Consider the following 20,406-nt stretch of genomic DNA (forward strand, 5'->3'; position numbering starts at 1 on the left):
TCAACTAGTGTTATGTTTTGGGCTTTAGTACGGTAGTGTTTATGTCCTCTCCCATATCCTCTGATCTCAGTTCCTCCTGTGGAGCCGTAGTCTCAGTTCTGTGTTCACAATGGAACCAAGTCTCCCACTCCACTGACCTGGCTTCCTGTTACTCTCTCTCTTTCTCTGTCTCTCTGCTTTTCTCTGTGGACCACAGCATGTAGCTGATGACATGTTGTGATGGCTATTGTGATGTTGTGATGGGGGGGGGCATGTGTGTGTGTCGTGATTAGGGTTGCAAAGGGTAAGGAAACTTTCCTGTAGATTTTCCATGGGAAGTTAAGCCTGGGAATTTAGCTTTAATTCATCAAAATATAACAGTGAACCTTTTTTGTGCGATACACAAGGCAATTCTAGGTCTTGTGGCATATTTTGGTTAAAACTATCCCCAATTCAATGGAATTGCAACCCTCTGCATGCACAGTGCATTCTTCCATCACATGTACAGCTGATTCTCAAGATCTTGCACACTAATGAGATGCTATTGAGCCCGCACTACTACACTGTCTGAGCCAAGGACTACATGCTTTCTGGTAGGTTTTGATTCCCATACTGGATGGGGTGAATATATTTTATGACATGCATGATTTTTTGTTAACTAGTAAATAGTACCCTACAGCAAAGTGTGTTTAAATCATTTCTAACTTGTTAACAATTTCTGCTAGTTAGTTTCTGCTACCATGTGTGTTTTAGCTTGATTGAGCCTGCTAACTGAGGAGTGTTAATTCACCTGTTTCCATACATGTTTCATTTTAAAACATTTATCTTACAAAGGAGTTGTTTAATCTAACTACTTAACTATTTATCTTTACATGGAATTGTATTTTTATTTTCTACATATTTTTTTTACAGGAAAATTCCTCGGCCACAATCTGATGTGTGGGGACATTTCACTGCAGCTAATATAGAAGGAAAAGCTGTGTGCATTTGCAAATACTGTGCCAAATCATATTTGAAGAATGCAACAAAGACGCAGAATCATCTGGCTAAGTGCATAAAGTTCCCTCAGCGCTCACAACAAGCAACCTCTGACAAAAGTCCCTCTACTTCTATTCGAGGTGAAAATGATGAATCACACACCTTATCGATAGCAACAGCTCATGGTCCTCCTGGAATCAGATGTTTTTTTGACTCAATGGAGGAACGTAGTAGAGAAATGCTGATAAATCTTGTTCGAGCTGTGTATGCAACTGGTTCACCTCTGATGCTCACAGGCAATGTGTATTGGAAGAGATTTCTAAATGTTCTTCACCCAGTATACACCCCTCCAACTAGACATGCTTTATCTACTAATTTGCTGGATGCAGAGTTTCAACAGAGTTCAAGTGAAGGTCAAGCAAATCATAGAGAAAGCAGACTGTATTGCAATCAACTCTGATGAGTGGTCAAATGTTCGTGGGCAAGGAATAATTAAAACTTCCTCTCCACCCCTCAACCAGTATTCTACAAGAGCACAGACACAAGGGACAACAGACACACCGGTCTTTACATTGCAGATGAGCTTGAAGGCAGTCATCAAGTTATAGCAGCAATCTACCTCACCAAGCAAAATGAGAAGAATAAGAGCACCACATTGAAGCTGCCCAGCAACACCCGTTGGGATGGTGATGTCATCATGTTTGACAGTCTCCTGGAGGGGAAGGAGTCTCCTAGAAATGGCTGTATCAGTCTGCCAATATGGACAGCCCAATCAAGAGAAGTCTCCTGGATGATGTGTTTTGGGAGAGAGTGGTAAGCAGCCTGAAACCTATAGTAGTAGCCATTGCACGGATTGAGGGAGACAATGCCATCCTGTCTGATGTTCAGACTCTGCTTGGAGATGTAAGAGAAGAAATCCGTACTGCCCTGCCCATTTCACTGTTGCTCCAAGCAGAGGAAAAAAGAAAATATCAAAAAGCGTGAAGACTTCTGCCTGAAGTCCATACACGCTGCAGCGTACATGTTGGACCCCAAGTATGCTGGCAAGAGCATCCTGTCTGGTGCAGAGATCAACAAGGCCTATGGTGTCATCACTACTGTGTCTCGCCACCTTGGCAGTCTGGCAATGTTCACTTCTAAGCAAGGGCTTTGTGATGGAGATGCAATATGGCAGTTGTGCCAACATATCTCATCAGCCACCTGGTGGAAGGGACTTTGTGGATCTGAGGCTCTTTCCCCGGTTGCCTCCATCATCCTCTAAATCCCACCAACATCAGCCGCCTCAGAGCACAACTGGTCCTTGTTTGGGAACACACACCAAAGCAACCAACAGGCTGACCAATACAAGGGTTGAACATTTGGTGGCCATCCGTGCAAATTTGCGGCTTTTTGAGCCTGACAACGAGCCATCCTCAGCAAGGTTGGAAAGTGACAGTGAAGATGAGGCCTCAGAGTCTGATGTTCAGGAGGTGGACATTGAGGAGGTCCAGGGAGAAGACATGGAAGCCTGAGAGGAAGACAACCAAAGCTTTAGATGTATGTTGAAAATGTTTTTGGGAGATGCGATGGATCATTGGGGATCATTCAATTTTCCCTTTTCTTGTTCAGTGAAATAATCCCATGTGAAGAGTCAACTCATTTAATTAAAGTTCAATTCGTAACTAAGTTGTTTTTTATTTCTATTGGAAGGATTTAATAATTTGCAATTATGTGTACTTATAAGTTAAACGGTTTCTGTTTCTGTCTCCATGTGATATATCCAATGCAAAAACTATCTACATTTAAATGATATTAATATTCGTTTGCATATATTTCTGTTAATTCCCATATATTGCCAAGGAAAGTTTCCACCTCTGAATATTCCCCAAAATGTGCAACCCTAGTCGGGATGTGTGTTGTTTGGGGGAACAGGAAGGAAGCCTCACAGGAATATGATTACATCTAGCAGTAAACACAGCAGCAGGAGGAAATGGATCCAGTGAGCTATCCTCGGGGCGTCTCATCAGTGGAGGAGGGACAGGGGAAACGTACTGGGCTAGACACACACACACACACCCTCACTCATTCACATGCATACAGTACACACTTACTGACTGACACACGGAAGCCCAATCTCTCACGCTAACGTACTTGCACGTGCATACACTCAGCTATACGTGTGAGGACTTTTTGTGGACCAACAATTCATTCCCAATCAAAATCCTATTTTCCCTAAACCTAACCCCTAAGCCTAAAATAGCCTTTTTACAAGTGAGGACCAGCAAAATGTCCTTCTCTGAATTTTAATTGGTTTACGTTTCTTGTGAGAACTTCTGGTACACACAAGTATAGTAAAACGTTTACACACACACACACACATTCACTTACTGATACACACAAAAAAAAAAAATATATATATATATACATACACAGTAATTGTGGTGACTTTTCTACTGCCATAAGGCTTGTTGTTGGCCTGTCATGGGCTGTCTAGTCTGCACGTTGCCATTGTGATCTCTACTCCCAGCACTACCCTGGCACCCCGCTACTCCTCACAAAGTTTAACCTATCAATACTTAATGTGTGGCGTTGAGTTCAGACGGATTGGGTCATGCACTATGTATAGAACCCTGATTAAGGATTTAAGGAGCTGCGCTCGTCTTTGGGGACAGGCTGAGCCTTTATTTCACATCATGTTGACTCACTCCGTTATTCCACTCTCTCAGGATGTGTCCCAAAGGGTACCATATATTTTTACCAGAACTCCATGTGTTCAAACATCTAGTTCAAACCGACTGTTTACTTGCCTCGTGTTTGCTTTATGTTTTGCTATGAAAGCCTCATATAAACAACATGGCTGTTAAATGAAAGCGGTGCGGTATCTTCTTGATTGAATTGCTTCTATATACCCGCTGTTTATGAATAGGACTCGTAAATCTATACTGCAGGACATGCAGCCACACACTCACGCACATTTGTGGTGTACATTTGTGATGAGGTGAATGCATACGAGACACAGACATTGCCTACACTGCAGAATACGCAGGCGTGCTCAAAAATAGCTGGTGCTGAGACAGTCGTTCAAGTTTCTAGTGGCGAGGACACGACACACCTTAACCAATGACAAACCATATAAACCCTACTACACTCTGTGACAAATGGCCAAACCATTCACACCTTATGACCAATGAGCAATACCACCGCCACTGACCAATAGCAACCTGACCTCACCCCTATGACCAATAACAAACGACACACCCACCCTACTGAGCATTGAGTAACCGCACACACCCTCTGACAACTGACAAATGGCGTGCAACCCGTCAAACCAATGACGAACGACACGCATCGTATTGACCAATGTCAAAAGGGATACACGCTGTCGACCTGAAGACGCATGACCGGCTGGCTGACCGCGAGCGTGCCTGAGCAGAGTATCATGGGTATCGTTTATAAACTCCCACGCTCGTGGGGGGTTGTCGTTCATCTTCTTGCCCCTACAGCACAACTACACATCATGGTCACCTCCACCTCTAGTGCTCCACTATTTTAGCAGCTGCTGATTTTACTGTTGGCTTGTAAACAACTCCACCCCTCCTCCTAACACACACACACTACACTCACATCTGTTTGTTCAGCTCTCCCCATAGAGAGCCTTTATGGCTCTCTGAATCTCTCACCATCCTGTAAAAGGCTACAGCAGAAGATCTGTGCATGCCGTGGGTAGGGTGAAGGACAGACTGGGCTTGCAGGAGGCCGGAGGGGAAAGTATGGGGATGGGGGAGGGACAGATATAGGCAGGAGGGTTGAGGCCAGGTTTGGGATGATGAGTAGACTTTGGTGAGGCAGAGGCCTGATTTGGGTGAGGGGAGGTCTGGCTTGGATGTGGGAGTGGCCTTTGAGAGTGTAAAAGTGAGGTGTGAGACATTCAAAGTGTCCAGAACTGGTTTGGGTGAAGACGGAGACTGAAAGTGTTAAACCGAGTTCATAGATAAGGAAGGGTCAGATGTCATTGTAGAGTTTGGAGACTCAAAGTAAAGTGGGCATGCAGAAGAACAGTACAGTCAGTGCAGTACTAGCAGTCTTTTGATTGGTTGGAAAGTTAAACCCAGAGAGCAGGAAGTGACACGGGGCAAACAGGAAGTGTGAGGGAGCCCAGTGATGTTTTTCCAGTCTGTTCCCCCCCTGTGTTCCATTCCCTCGCTCCCTGTGGCACTGAGCCAGAACAGAGGAAGGAAAGGGAGAGAGGGGGGAAGGGACAGGGGACTTATCATGTTGCTTTGACCTGTCATACCCTGCCAGATCAGTGTTCATAGAAGAAAGGAGACGAGTAATGGAAGTTGGTTCAGATCAGAATACAACAAACTGTTAGTGTAAAATTCCTGTACTTCTTATTGGCCTTCTACAGTGTGTTCCTACCAGTCCAAGCTAACAGCAAGTGGGTGTTTTCAGTGATTGTTTTGTGCATTAGCCCATTTGTCAGCTAGCTTGACCTGGAGCGAACCTGCTGGAGAGAGAGATGCATGTAGGGAGAGAGAGCGATGGGCAGAGAGGGAGTGTTTGGGGAAATTGGAGTTACTGCTGTAGCAGCATAGACAGCAATCAAAGTGCTCTATTCATGTCAAATTAGACTGCTCTTGACTGACTTCAGTGAGTGAAAATGAGGCTTTGTAAACCTCTACCTTTTACTCTCTATATTTCTCTCTTTCTCAGTCTATTGCCATTTTCTTATCTCATTTTCTCCTATCTTGCTCGATCTTTCTCCCCATTTTCTCATCCTCAATTTTCTCCCTCGTCTCTGGAGACACTTTCTGGTATTTTGACCTCTTGAGTGTTCCATCTCGAGGGTCCTCAATCTAATACCCACATTGACAGTTCCTTCTAGCCTTTGCTGATTCACAGATTGAAGACTGTTGACAGGCTTAGATGGGAGAGGTGATGTTCCCTGAGCTAAGAAGGACTTATCTGTCATTTTCCAATCAGGCAGGCGTTATTAGAGCACCGTGAAGGGGCCATTGATTTGATGTGTGAATGACTGGCCCTCTTATGACCAGGGTTGAGGGGCTGTCGGAGAGAGGGGAGACTGTCGATATACGCCTTTGTATGTCTCCCACATCGACAGGAGATCAATCCATACTCCGCCGGGTCTTCTTCTCTTTACCTCTCTTGCTTTGCACGCCTTTGGTCAGTACAGATGTGTACACACACACCTTTATCTCCCTTGATTTTCGTCCTTCATGTCAGAAAGGTTCATGTTGATCATATTACGACAGCAATATCAAATGTATTTAAATAGCCCTTCGTACATCAGCTGATATCTCAGTGCTGTACAGAAACCCAGCCTAAAACCCCAAACAGCAAGCAATGCAGGTGTAGAAGCACGGTGGCTAGGAAAAACTCTCTAGAAAAGCCTAAACCTAGTAAGAAACCTAGAGAGGAACCAGGCTATGAGGGGTGGCCAGTCCTCTTCTGGCTGTGCCGGGTGGAGATTATAACAGAACATGGCCAAGATGTTCATAAGTGACCAGCATGGTCAAATAATAATAATCACAGTAGTTGTCGAGGGTGCAGCAAGTCAGCACCTCAGGAGTAAATGTCAGTTGGCTTTTCATAGCCGATCATTAAGAGTATCTCTACCGCTCCTGCGGTCTCTAGAGAGTTGAAAACAGCAGGTCTGGGACATGTAGCACGTCCGGTGAACAGGTCAGGGTTCCATAGCCGCAGGCAGAACAGTTGGAACTGGAGCAGCAGCACGGCCAGGTGGACTGGGGACAGCAAGGAGTCATCATGCCAGGTAGTCCTGAGGCATGGTCCTAGGGCTCAGGTCCTCCGTGAGAGAGAAAGAAAGAGAGAAAGAGAGAATTAGAGAGAGCATACTTAAATTCACACAGGACACCGGATAAGACAGGAGAAGTACTCCAGATAAAACAAACTGACCCCAGCCCCCCGACACATAAACTACTGCAGCATAAATACTGGAGGCTGAGACAGGAGGGGTCAGGAGACTCTGTGGCCCCATCCGATGATACCCCCGGACAGGGCCAAACAGGAAGGATATAACCCCACCCACTTTGCCAAAGCACAGCCCCCACACCACTAGAGGGATATCTTCACCCACCAACTTACCATCCTGAGACAAGGCCGAGTATAGCCCACAAAGAGGGGCGCCAACCCAGTCAGGAAGATCACGTCAGTGACTCAACCCACTCAAGTGACACACCCCTCCTAGGGACGGCATGAAAGAGCACCAGTAAGCCAGTGACTCAGCCCCTGTAATAGGGTTAGAGGCGGAGAATCCCAGTGGAGAGAGGGGAACCGGCCAGGCAGAGACTGCAAGGGCGGTTCGTTGCTCCAGAGCCTTTCCGTTCACCTTCACACCCCTGGGCCAGACTACACTCAATCATATGACCCACTGAAGAGATGAGTCTTCAGTAAAGACTTAAAAGTTGAGACCGAGTCTGCGTCTCTCACATGGGTAGGCAGACCATTCCATAAAAATGGAGCTCTATAGGAGAAAGCCCTGCCTCCAGCTGTTTGCTTAGAAAGTCTAGGGACAATTAGTAGGCCTGCGTCTTGTGACCGTAGCGTACGTGTAGGTATGTACGGCAGGACCAAATCGGAAAGATGGGTAGGAGCAAGCCCATGTAATGCTTTGTAGGTTAGCAGTAAAACCTTGAAATCAGCCCTTGCCTTAACAGGAAGCCAGTGTAGGGAGATTAGCACTGGAGTAATATGTTCAAATTTTTTGGTTCTAGTCAGGATTATAGCAGCCGTATTTAGCACTACTGAAGTTTATTTAGTGCTATATCCGGGTAGCCGGAAAGTAGAGCATTGCAGTAGTCTAACCTAGAAGTAACAAAAGCATGGATTAATTTTTCTGCATCATTTTTGGACAGAAAGTTTCAGATTTTTTTTGCAATGTTACGTAGATGGAAAAAAGCTGTCCTTGAAACATTCTTGATATGTTCGTCAAAAGAGAGATCAGGGTTCAGCTACAGGAACTGTAGAAGATGGAGAGCAGCAAGACTAGATAATAAACGCTGAAGTCCACTACACTGTGTGTGTGTGTATTTGTCCAGGGGACTTAAGAGTAAGAGGTGGTGCACTATGGTGGTGCACTATCTCTATGATGGGCCCCATACCCCTAGAATGTCAGGATCATAGCCAGCTAGCAACAGCAGCATAGTGTTGAGGCGTAGCAACAGGGCAGCATAGTGTTGGGGCGTAGCAACAGGGCAGCATAGTGTTGGGGCGTAGCAACAGGGCAGCATAGTGTTGGGGCGCAGCAACAGGGCAGCATAGTGTTGGGGCGCAGCAACAGGGCAGCATAGTGTTGGGGCGCAGCAACAGGGCAGCATAGTGTTGGGGTGCAGCAACAGGGCAGAATAGTGTTGGGGCGTAGCAACAGGGCAGCATAGTGTTGGGGCGTAGCAACAGGGCAGCATAGTGTTGGGGCGCAGCAACAGGGCAGAATAGTGTTGGGGCGTAGCAACAGGGCAGCATAGTGTTGGGGTGCAGCAACAGGGCAGAATAGTGTTGGGGCGTAGCAACAGGGCAGCATAGTGTTGGGGCGTAGCAACAGGGCAGCATAGTGTTGGGGTGCAGCAACAGGGCAGCATAGTGTTGGGGCGCAGCAACAGGGCAGCATAGTGTTGGGGTGCAGCAACAGGGCAGAATAGTGTTGGGGTGCAGCAACAGGGCAGCATAGTGTTGGGGCGCAGCAACAGAGCAGCATAGTGTTGGGGCGTAGCAACAGGGCAGCATAGTGTTGGGGCGCAGCAACAGGGCAGCATAGTGTTGGGGCGCAGCAACAGGGCAGCATTGTGTTGCGGCGCAGCAACAGGGCAGCATTGTGTTGCGGCGTAGCAACAGGGCAGCATTGTGTTGCGGCGTAGCAACAGGGCAGCATTGTGTTGCGGGGTAGCAACAGGGCAGCATTGTGTTGCGGCGTAGCAACAGGGCAGCATTGTGTTGCGGCGTGGCAACAGTGTAGCCAGTGTATCATGGCATTCTGTAATTGGGCCCTATAACTCAATGCCTTAGGAGGGCTGCACACACACACTTTCATTGTCTCAAGCGGCGCAGACACACACACTCTTGCACAGCGTGTGTGTGTGTGCGTGTGTGTGTGTGCGCGCAGAGCAGTTGCAAAGTGTGTCTCTTCCTCTCTGGGGAAATGTCATTAGGATAAAGAATGAAACTGTGGCTGCCCCATTACAGCTTGCAATGCAGACTGCACCCTGTCCTTGGGTTGAAACACAGGGGGAGACTGCAGGGTGTGTGTGCCTGCGTGCCTTCCACCCTGTGTGTGTGTCTGTGTACATGTGTGTTTGCGTGCAGGTTCCCACCTTTGTGCATGTATGAGTCATCTCTTTGCAAGGTCAATGACATGAAAAAGTGTATGATCTTCTGAAACTGAATGGCATCACAATATATTGCCATGGTTTTCTCATGCAGAGGGTGAAAAGCATTCATACTTCCGATAATACCATATGGACAATACATAACAGGAAGTCAAAGAGGGAGGAAAGAGGTAAAGTTCGCTATCCCTGATGCAGTGAAAATAATTTAAATACATTGATTAATGAAGTAAGCCTTATGCGACATCATTACATTTTTGTTTGAATTGGCAGGTTTTACGCACCAGCCAAGCTTCTGGGAGAGCACCGTGATTCTGTTTTGATGAACAATTATAAACAGATGAAATTAGTGGAGGTAGAAGGAGGGAAAGATATGGAGAGAGGGAGCCAAAGGAAAGGCAGAGGGAGAGAGAGAGACTGATTTGAAAATGTAAAAGGGCATAAGATGCTAGTGGGCACAAATTATCACTGTCTACGACACGAACATACAGTTGAAGTCAGAAGTTTACATACACTTAGGTTGGAGTCATTAAAGCTCGTTTTTCAACCACTCCACAAATTTCTTGTTAACAAACTATAGTTTTGGCAAGTCGGTTAGGACGTCTACTTTGTGCATGACACAAGTAATGTTTCCAACAATTGTTTACAGACAGATTATTTCACTTAAAATTCACTGTATCACAATTCCAGTGGGTCAGAAGTTTACATACACTAAGTTGACTGTGCCTTTAAACAGCTTGGAAAATTCCAGAAAATTATGTCATGGCTTTAGAAGCTTCTGATAGGCTAATTGACATCATTTGAGTCAATTGGAGGTGTACCTGTGGATGTATTTCAAGGCCTACCTTCAAACTCAGTGCCTCTTTGCTTGACATCATGGAAAAATCTAAAGAAATCAGCCAAGACCTCAGAAAAATATTGTGGACCTTCAAAAGTCTGGTTCATCATTGGGAGCAATTTACAAATACCTGAAGGTACCACGTTCATCTGTACAAACAATAGTACGCAAGTATAAACACCATGGGACCACGCAGCCGTCATACCGCTCAGGAAGGAGACGCGTTCTGTCTCCTAGAGATGAACGTACTTTGGTGCGAAAAGTGCAAATCAATCCCAGAACAACAGCAAAGGACCTTGTGAAGATGCTGGAGGAAACCGGTACAAAAGTATCTATATCCACAGTTTAACAAGTCCTATATCGACATAACCTGAAAGGCCGCTCAGCAAGGAAGAAGCCACTGCTCCAAAACCACCATAAAAAAGCCAGACTACGGTTTGCAACTGCACATGGGGACAAAGATCGTACTTTTTGTCCTCAGTTTTATTTTTGTTTCATCAGACCAGTTTGGCCATAATGACCATCGTTATGTTTGGAGGGAAAAGGGGGACGCTTGCAAGCCGAAGAACACCATCCCAACCGTGAAGCACGGGGGTGGAAGCATCATGTTGTGGGGGTGCTTTGCTGCAGGAGGGACAGGTGCACTTCACAAAATAGATGGCATCATGAGGTAGGAAAATGATGTGGATATATTGAAGCAACATCTCAAGACATCAGTCAGGAAGATAAAGCTTGGTCGCAAATGGGTCTTCCAAATGGACAATGACCCCAAGCATACTTCCAAAGTTGTGGCAAAATGGCTTAAGGACTACAAAGTCAAGGTATTGGAGTGGCCATCACAAAGCCCTGACCTCAATCCTATAGAAAATTTGAGCAAGGAGGCCTACAAACCTGACTCAGTTCCACCAACTCTGTCAGGAGGAAGCTTGTGGAAGACTACCTGAAACATTTGACCCAAGTTAAACAATTTAAAGGCAATGCTACCAAATACTAATTGAGTGTGTGTAAACTTCTGACCCACTGGGAATGTGATGAAAGAAATAAAAGCTGAAATAAGTCATTCTCTCTACTATTATTCTGACATTTCACATTCTTAAAATAAAGTAGTGATCCTAACTGACCTAAGACAGGGAATTTTTACTAGGATTTAAATGTCAGGAATTGTGAAAAACTGAGTTTTAAATGTATTTGGCTAAAGTGTCTGTAAACTTCCGACTTCAACTGTATATACTGACACACACACACACACACACACACACATAGACAATTATTTATTTTTTACTTCCCCTATATTTCTCCGCTCTGTTCATGTACCAGGCTTCAGAGTGATGGTGGAGCAGGGGGTCGTCACTAAGCGGGGGCGACAAAGAGAGGGGGAGAGAAACTGAAAGAGCGGGAGGGACGTGAATTTGGAAGTAGAGATCTAGGGGGGAACGAGAGAGGAGCAGAGCACCGGGAGAGAGTGAGAGAGGATTAAACGGGGCGAGAGACGGATGAGTTGGGTGGACTGACTGCCTTACCCCAGTGAGTTAGCTAGCTGTGGATGTGAGCAGAGTTGCGTGTCTTTGGAGCAGGGATACTGCTGCTATTGATCCAAACCACCTTCATCTGTTCTGCCTGCCAGGTGTACTGCTACAGCACAGTTCTCTGAACAGAGAGGGAGAGCAACAGAGAGAGATCTACCAGTCTCCTCCCTGTGTTCCTCAGAGCTGGGTGCGTGTATTCACCTCTACTGCCTCTGCCGAACAAGATAAGTGTGTGTGTGTGTGTGAGAGAGCACCGACTGGAAAAAAAACACAAACACTCTCTCTCCGTTGAGCCTGAGAGTCTCAGAAGAGCAGCTAACGGCAGCTAACAAACCAACGACCTCCAGCTCCCAGCCGTCGGGTTGAGATGACATTGTGTGTGATTTGAGCGTCACTTGAGCGTGTTCTGCTTTACCTGGACCTGTGAGAGCGGAGGTCTGGTATTAATGGACCTGTGAGAGCGGCGGTCTGGGTATTAATGGACATGTGAGAGCGGCGGTCTGGGTATTAATGGACATGTGAGAGCGGCGGTCTGGGTATTAATGGACATGTGAGAGCGGCGGTCTGGGTATTAATGGACCTGTGAGAGCGGCGGTCTGGGTATTAATGGACCTGTGAGAGCGGCGGTCTGGGTATTAATGGTCCTGTGAGAGCGGTGGTCTGGGTATTAATGGACCTGTGAGAGTGGTGGTCTGGTATTTCTGGACCTGTGAGAGCGGTGGTCTGGTATTTCTGGACCTGTGAGAGCAGTGGTCTGGTATTTCTGGACCTGTGAGAGCGGTGGTCTGGGTATTAATGGACATGTGAGAGCGGTGGTCTGGGTATTAATGGTCCTGTGAGAGCGGTGGTCTGGGTATTAATGGACCTGTGAGAGCGGTGGTCTGGGTATTATTGGACCTGTGAGAGCGGTGGTCTGGGTATTATTGGACCTGTGAGAGCGGTGGTTTGGGTATTTCTGGACCTGTGAGAGCGGTGGTCTGGGTATTTCTGGACCTGTGAGAGCGGTGGTCTGGGTATTTCTGGACCTGTGAGAGCGGTGGTCTGGGTATTTCTGGACCTGTGAGAGCGGTGGTCTGGGTATTGCTGGACCTGTGAGAGCCGTAGGAAGACGGGAGGCAATCATCTACCTGGACAGAACAACTGCTGACCTCTGCATCACTGCTCTTCCTCTCCTCTCTCTCCAGACTGCCTTCAGTGTCTTAGAACAGACTGCCTCTCTAGGTCGACCTAAATGTGACTGCCTTAGATATTCACATGTAGCAGGGTAGGAGAGAAAGTGTGTGTGAGTGCTAGGGACGTGCATGTGTGATCGCGTAAGAGAGTGTTGAGGGCTTGCAGCTGGTGCTGAGAGCGACTGAGGAGAGAGGGAGGTTGGATCAGAGCAGAGAGAAAAAAGGCTTAGGAATGACTGGGTGGAACTGGAGGCTATAGCTAACCTTGGAATCATCCTGGAACCTTAAGGGGCTACCGCCACTACTCCACCCCAAAAAGAGGAACTAGGACTGGTGAAAGATCCGTGCTCTGTGGACCCTAAACCTGGTGCCTGGGGATAAGATGGGATCCAAGATTTGAGATCTGGACTTTTTAAGACATTGGGATGATTTCAGAGGACCCTGTGAGGGATGAGGTTGTCGGGGGTGCGAGGGCGAGAGCGGGCTCCCCACGCCCAGTGTGCACGGTTGGCCCCTCCCCACTATGAGCATGCAGGTGCTTCATATGGTCAGGGAGCTGGTGTCTCCTTCCCGACGCAGAGCAGCCGCCAGATACGGAGGTGTGTGTTTTTCAACTTTTATTGTCTCGTGGACAAGTACAGTGAAATGCCTTTCTTTTGAGTGTGTGTGTGTGTGTCACTGTGTGTGTGTCTGTCACTGTGCTGTGCATTAGCTCTACTGTGTCCCTGAAAATGAATGCCATTGACTTCTTACAGATCCCTTGTGTGTCTGTGTTTGAGAGAGTTGGCTAGAGAGAAAGAGACTCCCTTGGTACTGCTGTAATGGCTCTGTTGCAATGGGACGTGTGTGTGTGTGTCCGGTGAGTGCTAAAGAATGAAGGAAGGTGCCCTGGGGTAATGGGACACTTGGTGAACCCCGACCTCTAGTCCTGTCTGCTGATTGGACCAGCTCTGAGGGGTCAGTGATGGGCTGTGGGCACTAATGATTGGCTAAAGCTTTTCACTGCCAAAGGCTCTACACTCTGAGGAGAATCACCTGGGCTCTGAGTGGAGCCGTAACGCTGCATCCCCATTCAGGCTACTGGCTAGTGATTATATGGGTTGTGATGTGGTTTATTTTTAAACATCAACAGCCTATTTAAAGACATCTAGGCCTCAAGCATCTCCTTAACAAAGGCTGCCTCTATTCTCTTAGCCCTGTGTATCTAAGCTTTTTTACATGCCAGGGGGATGAACACCGATTACACACTTCTCACCTCACTGCTTGTTAATGATGAATTCTGTGTGTGCGTGCACATGCATGTACGTTTTGTGACGTGTATGAAAAAATAAATAAAATGTTATTTATAACTTTTATTTGATTAGGCAAGTCAGTTAAGAACAAATTCTTATTTACAATGACTGCCTACCCCGGCCACACCGGGACGACGCTGCGCCGGCCTATGAGACTCCCAATCACGGCCGGTTGTGATACAGCCTGGAATCGAACCAGGGTCTGTAGTGACTCTTCTAGCACTGAGATGCAGTGCCTTAGACTGCTGCGCCACTCAGGATTTCACAGGGATTTGTTTGTGATATTTGCAGGCAAAAATGCTTGATTTTGCTGTGGCAATTCTGACATTTAGGATGGCAACGATTTTGTCCAATTTGTCACGAAATTGCCCTGACTCGCGATAAAGTTGAAGTGTGGCTTGATTTAACCATATTTGTGCGCTGATTTGCTGAAATTGTGAGCCCTCTTTTTGTACTGCGGTGATGGGTCAGTGTTATGCGATTTAATATTGCGATGATTTGACTGTTTTATGCGGAAATAGCTAAAAAAAATTGCGACCAGGATCACGGAATCCTGAAAGAAACTGGTTTGTGTGTTTCTCAACATATTGAGCCTGATATTAACACAAAAAAATGTCCCATTCCCTGTGTAGCAGCATGTAATCACTGTGCTGGAGGCAGGAGCAGGGGAACAGAGCTGGTGTTGTGGAGAGTTGAGCTTCTCATCGATCTGTGATACCCACTACAAAGGGAACATTGAGTTTAGGGCCCTCCGCCTTCCATCTCACTGCCATTTTAATCTCTGGCCATCGACCCTGCGGAGAAATTCTCAACACACACAAACATACACAGGTGCACACAAACACTGATATGTGCACACTTTGCTTTAGACACACACACACACACACACACACACACACACACACACACACACACACACACACACACACACACACACATACGCACACACCACAGAGCTGCTGAGACAGTCAGGTGCTGTCTGTCAGTGGGTTATCTCCTCCCCCAGACTGTAGCAGAAGCCTTGGTTGCTACTGTAGGTAGTGTTCTGTGGTACAGGTGCTGTCTGTCACTGGGTTATCTGCTGAGGTGTGGGGTTGGTGAGAGAGAGATGGAGAGCGAGGGGGTGTGGTGAGATGACATTTTCAGTCTGTCACTTCAGACTGCTTGATCACAGTATGTGTAATGCACTGTGCCCTTTGACGTATCAGCAGGGTCTTAATCAGTGGTGTAAAGATACTTTGATGTACACTTAATTAGGTTATCTTTACTATTTATATAACTTTTACTTCACTACATTCCTAAAGAAAATAATGTACTTTTTACTCCATAAATTTTCCCTGACACCCAAAAGTACTCGTTTCATTTTGACAGGAAAATGGTCCAATTCACACACTTATCAAGAGAACATCCCTGGTCATCCCTACTGCCTCTGATCTGGCGGACTCACTAAACATGTGCTTCGTTTGTAAATTAATATCAGAGTAGTTGTAGTGTACCCCTGGCTATCTGTAAATTAGTTGTGTTGTCTGGTTTGCATAATATAAGGAATTTGAAATGATTAATACTTTTACTTTTGATACTGAAGTATATTTAAAACCAAATACTTTGACTTTTACTCAAGTAGTATTTTACTGGTTGACTTTTACTTGAGTCATTTTCTATTCATGTATCTTTACTTTTACTCAAGTATGACTTTTGAGTACCACCACTGGTCTTTGTCCCTCTGGGTGTGGAATGTACATGTCTGTATATGTATGTGAAGAGCCAGTAAGGACTTCTGAGCGTTTGTGAAAGAAAATGTCCTTATATTTGAACGGACATCTTGGGATAGTACTAAACTCCCTCCTTTTGTTGGGTCTGGCATTCTGCTGGCCAGGCAGGTGGCAGGAGCAGCTAGGGGCAGTACTACAGTCCAGCATGCCAGCCCATGCTCACTAGGGTCGTGTTCAGTAGCGAGCAAGTTACGTTCTGAACTTGTCCAATAAGAACACCGATATTTGGTTTTCCGTTGCAAAACGTTTTGCTACACTGTGTCCCACCGAACACCACCCAGCCTGCCTCGGCAGGTAGCCTGGCAGGTAGCATTGGGCCAGTAACCGAAAGGTTGCTGGATCGAATCCCTGAGCTGACAAGGTACAAATCTGTCATTCTGCCCATGAGCAAGGCAGTTAACCCACTGTTCCCCGGGCACCGAAGACGTGGATGTCGATTAAGGCAGCCCCCCGCACCTCTCTGATTCAGAGGGGTTGGGTTAAATGCAGAAGACACATTTCATTTGAATGCATTCAGTTGTACAACTGACTAGGTTCCCCCCTTTCCCATACTACTGTGCTGGAACTGAGATGGGTCCATAGGGATTTATAACGAGTCTGTTGCAGCCTGCTGCTCCAGTGCCAAGCTGCAGTCTTCTTCCCTCTCAGCCACTCTGCTCTGGTCAGCAGCGCTGGCATCTTACTATCTTTGTAATGAATTCTGCATGAAGGACGTTTCTCTCCTCACTCTCCTCCCTCTCGATCTCTCTTTCTCCCTCCCATCTTAAAACGCTCGTATTTCTAACTGCTAGAAGAGAGAGGCTCTCTCAATTATTCAAATTATGTGCCAGCAGCTTAAAAAAAGTGAGATTTGTTTTTTCTGTAGTGGAACACATCAAGTTGTCAACTATTGGCGCTGTGTGTGTGTGTGAGTAAGTGCGGCTTCACACATTGCATGCTGGGTTGTCAGAGGGATAGAGGTAGAGTTCAGACCCCCCTCGTGTTAAACCGCAGGTAGCCGGTTAGCATCTACCCACCGATATCAAAGCAATTTTAGCATCTAGTCTAATTGTTTGCCGTATAAGCACCTAGAGGTGAAAAGCTAGGCTACATATTGTTCTGTAATTTTGGCCTCACAGGAGAATTTATGCATGTGGTGGACGGAGCTCTATCTGTAAGAGCAACATATTAGATAAGATAGCAAATGGCACTCAACACTGCTTCTGTTTCTCTCTGTCTCAGGGCTCCTTTAAAAAAAAATATGATCCAGTATTCAATTATTTTCTGGGGTAAATGAAAACGGCACAGAGATCCCGTCCAGTTACTTTTCACACGCCAAAAAACCTGCTTTCTGTTTTAATGTGAAACATGCGTTCTCACAGTGAAGTGTAGTTCTGTCTTCGCCTTGAAATGGCTGGACTGTGAATGCTTATACACAGGCCCTTAGGTTAGTGCAGAGGTCTTTCACTAGATGTCTATCCCTTCTCCCTCTTGCTCTCTCGCTCTCTCTGCCTCTCGCTCTCCTCTCTCGCTCTCTCTCTCTCCTCTCTCTCTCATCTCTCCTCTCTCTCTCGCTCTCCTCTCTCGCTCTCTCTCTCTCCTCGCTCTCTCATCTCTCCTCTCTCTCTGTCTCTCGCTCTCCTCTCTCGCTCTCTCTCTCTCCTCGCTCTCTCATCTCTCCTCTCTCTCTCTGCCTCTCGCTCTCCTCTCTCGCTCACTCTCTCTCTCTCTCTCTCCTCTTTCATCTCTCCTTTCTCTCCTCTCTCCTTTTTCTCTCTCTCTCTCTCTCTCTCGACAGACGTGTTGTGACAGGCCTATCCTATATATTCTTTTTGGTGTATACCTGTTATTAGACTAGATGTGTTCTTTTATTGTTGGTTCTCTGTCTGACTCTTTTGACATCTCCCACCTGTCCTGTTTTGCCTGGCTGGTGACCGTGGTGACCGTGGGGTTGTAAGAATCACAGAGCTGTGTGTCTCAGTAGTGGGGCCACAGTCTGTTTACTACTGCTGAATCTAGGCACATTCTCTCAATCGTGTCATTCAATGTACTAATATTGTTTGATACGTTGACGATAACACTATAGATCCCAAACATACAGGTGTGTGTGTGTGTGCACTGTACTAGTCACACACAGCACGTGTCAAACCGTCATTACTCATAGCAGATGATTTCATCGTCCGTAGTGTGGTGTGGGGACACAAGTGGCTTGTGTGTGTGCTTGTGTGACAGAGATGGACAGAGCGAGAGATGGTGTCCGACTCCGCCCAAGGGAACAATGAGACTGTGCGTGTCACTCATTGTGTGTTTCTGTCTCTCTCTCTCTGTCTGTCTCTCTCTCTCTCTCTCTCTGTGTGTGTCCCGTCTTTACTGCTGCCAACCCACACCAAGCGTTCATCCAGAGTGTCTCTAAGTGATAATCAGAATAGGTGGGTGGATGAAGACTGTATGGGCTCTTTAATTGATCATAAAGTTGTTCTGCTTGAATCAAATGTATTTATAAAGCCCTTCTTAGATCAGCTGTTATCTCAAAGTGCTGTACAGAAACCCAGCCTAAAACCCCAAACAGCAAGCAATGCAGGTGTAGAAGCACGGTGGCTAGGAAAAACTCCCTAGAAAGGACAGAACCTAGGAAGAAACCTAGAGAGGATGTATTTAGGTGAACAGTGTGATTATGCACTACCCTGAATATTGATTGATCAGCAGTCCTTTGGGGAGGGAGCAGTGAGCCTAGCTGTGAAGTGATGATTTAGTCCCTCTATGCCTGGTGTCAGATTTCACGTGCAAAGCTTAGACGACCGTTTTACAGTAGCATACGGAAAGCACCAGTAGATCAGGGAAAGTATGATTATTTTCCTAAACATTTTTAATTAAACACTCCAGCGAAGATGTGTATGGTGTGCATAGATGGGCACTTCTGTTATTTGACACCTTCAACTGTGAACCTCACACACTGTACGCAACACACACACACACACACACACACACACACACACACACACACACACACACACACACCCACGCACACCTAACAGAACAAAGACAGCTCGGATCCCCTTGTCACTGGAGTGCAGAACAGATTTAAATCACTTGTTTTATATTCACATTAAAGTTCAGTACGGGGGAGTTTGACACTCCTCTCTGTTTTCATCAGAGATGTGGTGCCAGAGATCGCCCACACACACAGTTGCCAAAGTGCTTGGCAGATTATTTATTTTTTATATATACAATTCTGAGAGAGAGAGAGAGAGAGAGATTTCATAACATTCATTTCAAATGAATTTACTATGTCCATTTTTTTAAAGAGGATTCACTGGTATGTGCTCAATAGCTCTCGAGGACATGTTACTAACAGTGTGGTGGCAGTGTATGTGTCCCTTCTCAGAAAGTATCCAGTGTGTGAGAACATTCCCAGAAAGGACACCAGAACCCTCCATGCCTGCCTGCCCTGCAGGATGACCTCGACGCTTTAGCAGTGATAACGGCATTTCAGCCACATCAGCCGTTCCCTTACTGGGCCTGGGCGTAGGTCGTTTTGTGTGCGCCAGGGTAGATATGTACTGTGGCGATGGCGGGAGATAGAAACCATTATCTTTCCTCCCCTCTTTTTCTCCCTCCCTCCCTTCCTCTTCTCTCCCGGCTGTCCTGCGATATGCCTGCTCTACATGATCGTTCTGGGTATACGACTCACCACAGGAGTTGAACATGAGTCTCCTTAATGAAAGCTGTTTTATCAAAACGCTTCTCTGCCTCCTATCTTGGCTCTCCCTTGATTTCTGATCTCCCTCTCCCTGGGCCTCGCCCACTGTCTTCCTCATCTCTCTCTCCCTGTCCCTCTTTCCCTCCCTCCCTCTTATTTGCTTCTTCTCTCTCTCCCTCCCTCTCTTCTCTGATGTATTGAATAGGGGCTGTTGTGTGTTTGTGTTTGGGTGTGGAATGTCGTGAGTGGGATAGCAGTGACTTGATGCTGAAGTCAGTGTCCCTCTTTCTCTCTCTCTCGCTCGCTTTCTCATTCTCTTTCTTATTCTCTCTCTTTCTCTCGTTCCCTCTCTCATTCTCTAATCTCTTTGTAAAGTAAACAAACCGCTGCATTGTGACAGTAGCCCTCAAACTCAACCACTCTGATCTCCCTTCTGCTGCTCAGAGGAGTGTATCAATACAAGCCATTTGTCTTTCTCTCTGGTTCCTCTCATTGGTACGTGGACTGTTGTCGTGCGACGTAGTTGCCGTGGCAGAGTGGTGGTTCTGGGATGGGTTAGGGTTTTTTGGGAGTAGTGTTTGTCTAGCCTGGGCTGTCACTAATGCGGACTAAATCTCTCCGTAGACTGGAGGATCCAACCGAGAGCGTGAAGAGAGGTAAGACATGATGTCACTGAGGCGACTGACTTCAGGCAAAAAAATACTGGTTTGGTTTTTTCCACCTTACTAGGACAAACTGCTGGTGTTCAAGAACATCTATTGCTTCTGTCAGATTGAACTTAGTTGAAAAATGTAACTTAAAGGTGTTGCACAGTTTACAATTGAGATTCAG

General features: G+C 46.4%; 1 protein-coding gene across 2 annotated transcripts in view; it reads left to right on the plus strand.

Annotated features, from left to right (window-relative positions):
- Positions 1 to 20,406, plus strand: part of LOC120049907 (USP6 N-terminal-like protein) — a 67,136-nt gene that overhangs the window by 10,968 nt on the left and 35,762 nt on the right. Inside the window, exon 1 of one of the 2 annotated variants that reach the window (XM_038996402.1) lies at positions 19,797 to 20,231. The exons of the other annotated variant lie outside the window; for it this stretch is intronic. Coding sequence (XP_038852330.1) covers positions 20,177 to 20,231 — 55 coding nt within the window. The 5' untranslated portion in view covers positions 19,797 to 20,176. Of the gene's footprint in view, positions 1 to 19,796; positions 20,232 to 20,406 lie in introns of those variants that run through there. 2 annotated transcript variants of the gene reach the window in all.

Source organism: Salvelinus namaycush, chromosome 6, assembly GCF_016432855.1.
Source record: "Salvelinus namaycush isolate Seneca chromosome 6, SaNama_1.0, whole genome shotgun sequence".
In the NCBI taxonomy this organism is placed as follows: domain Eukaryota; kingdom Metazoa; phylum Chordata; class Actinopteri; order Salmoniformes; family Salmonidae; genus Salvelinus; species Salvelinus namaycush.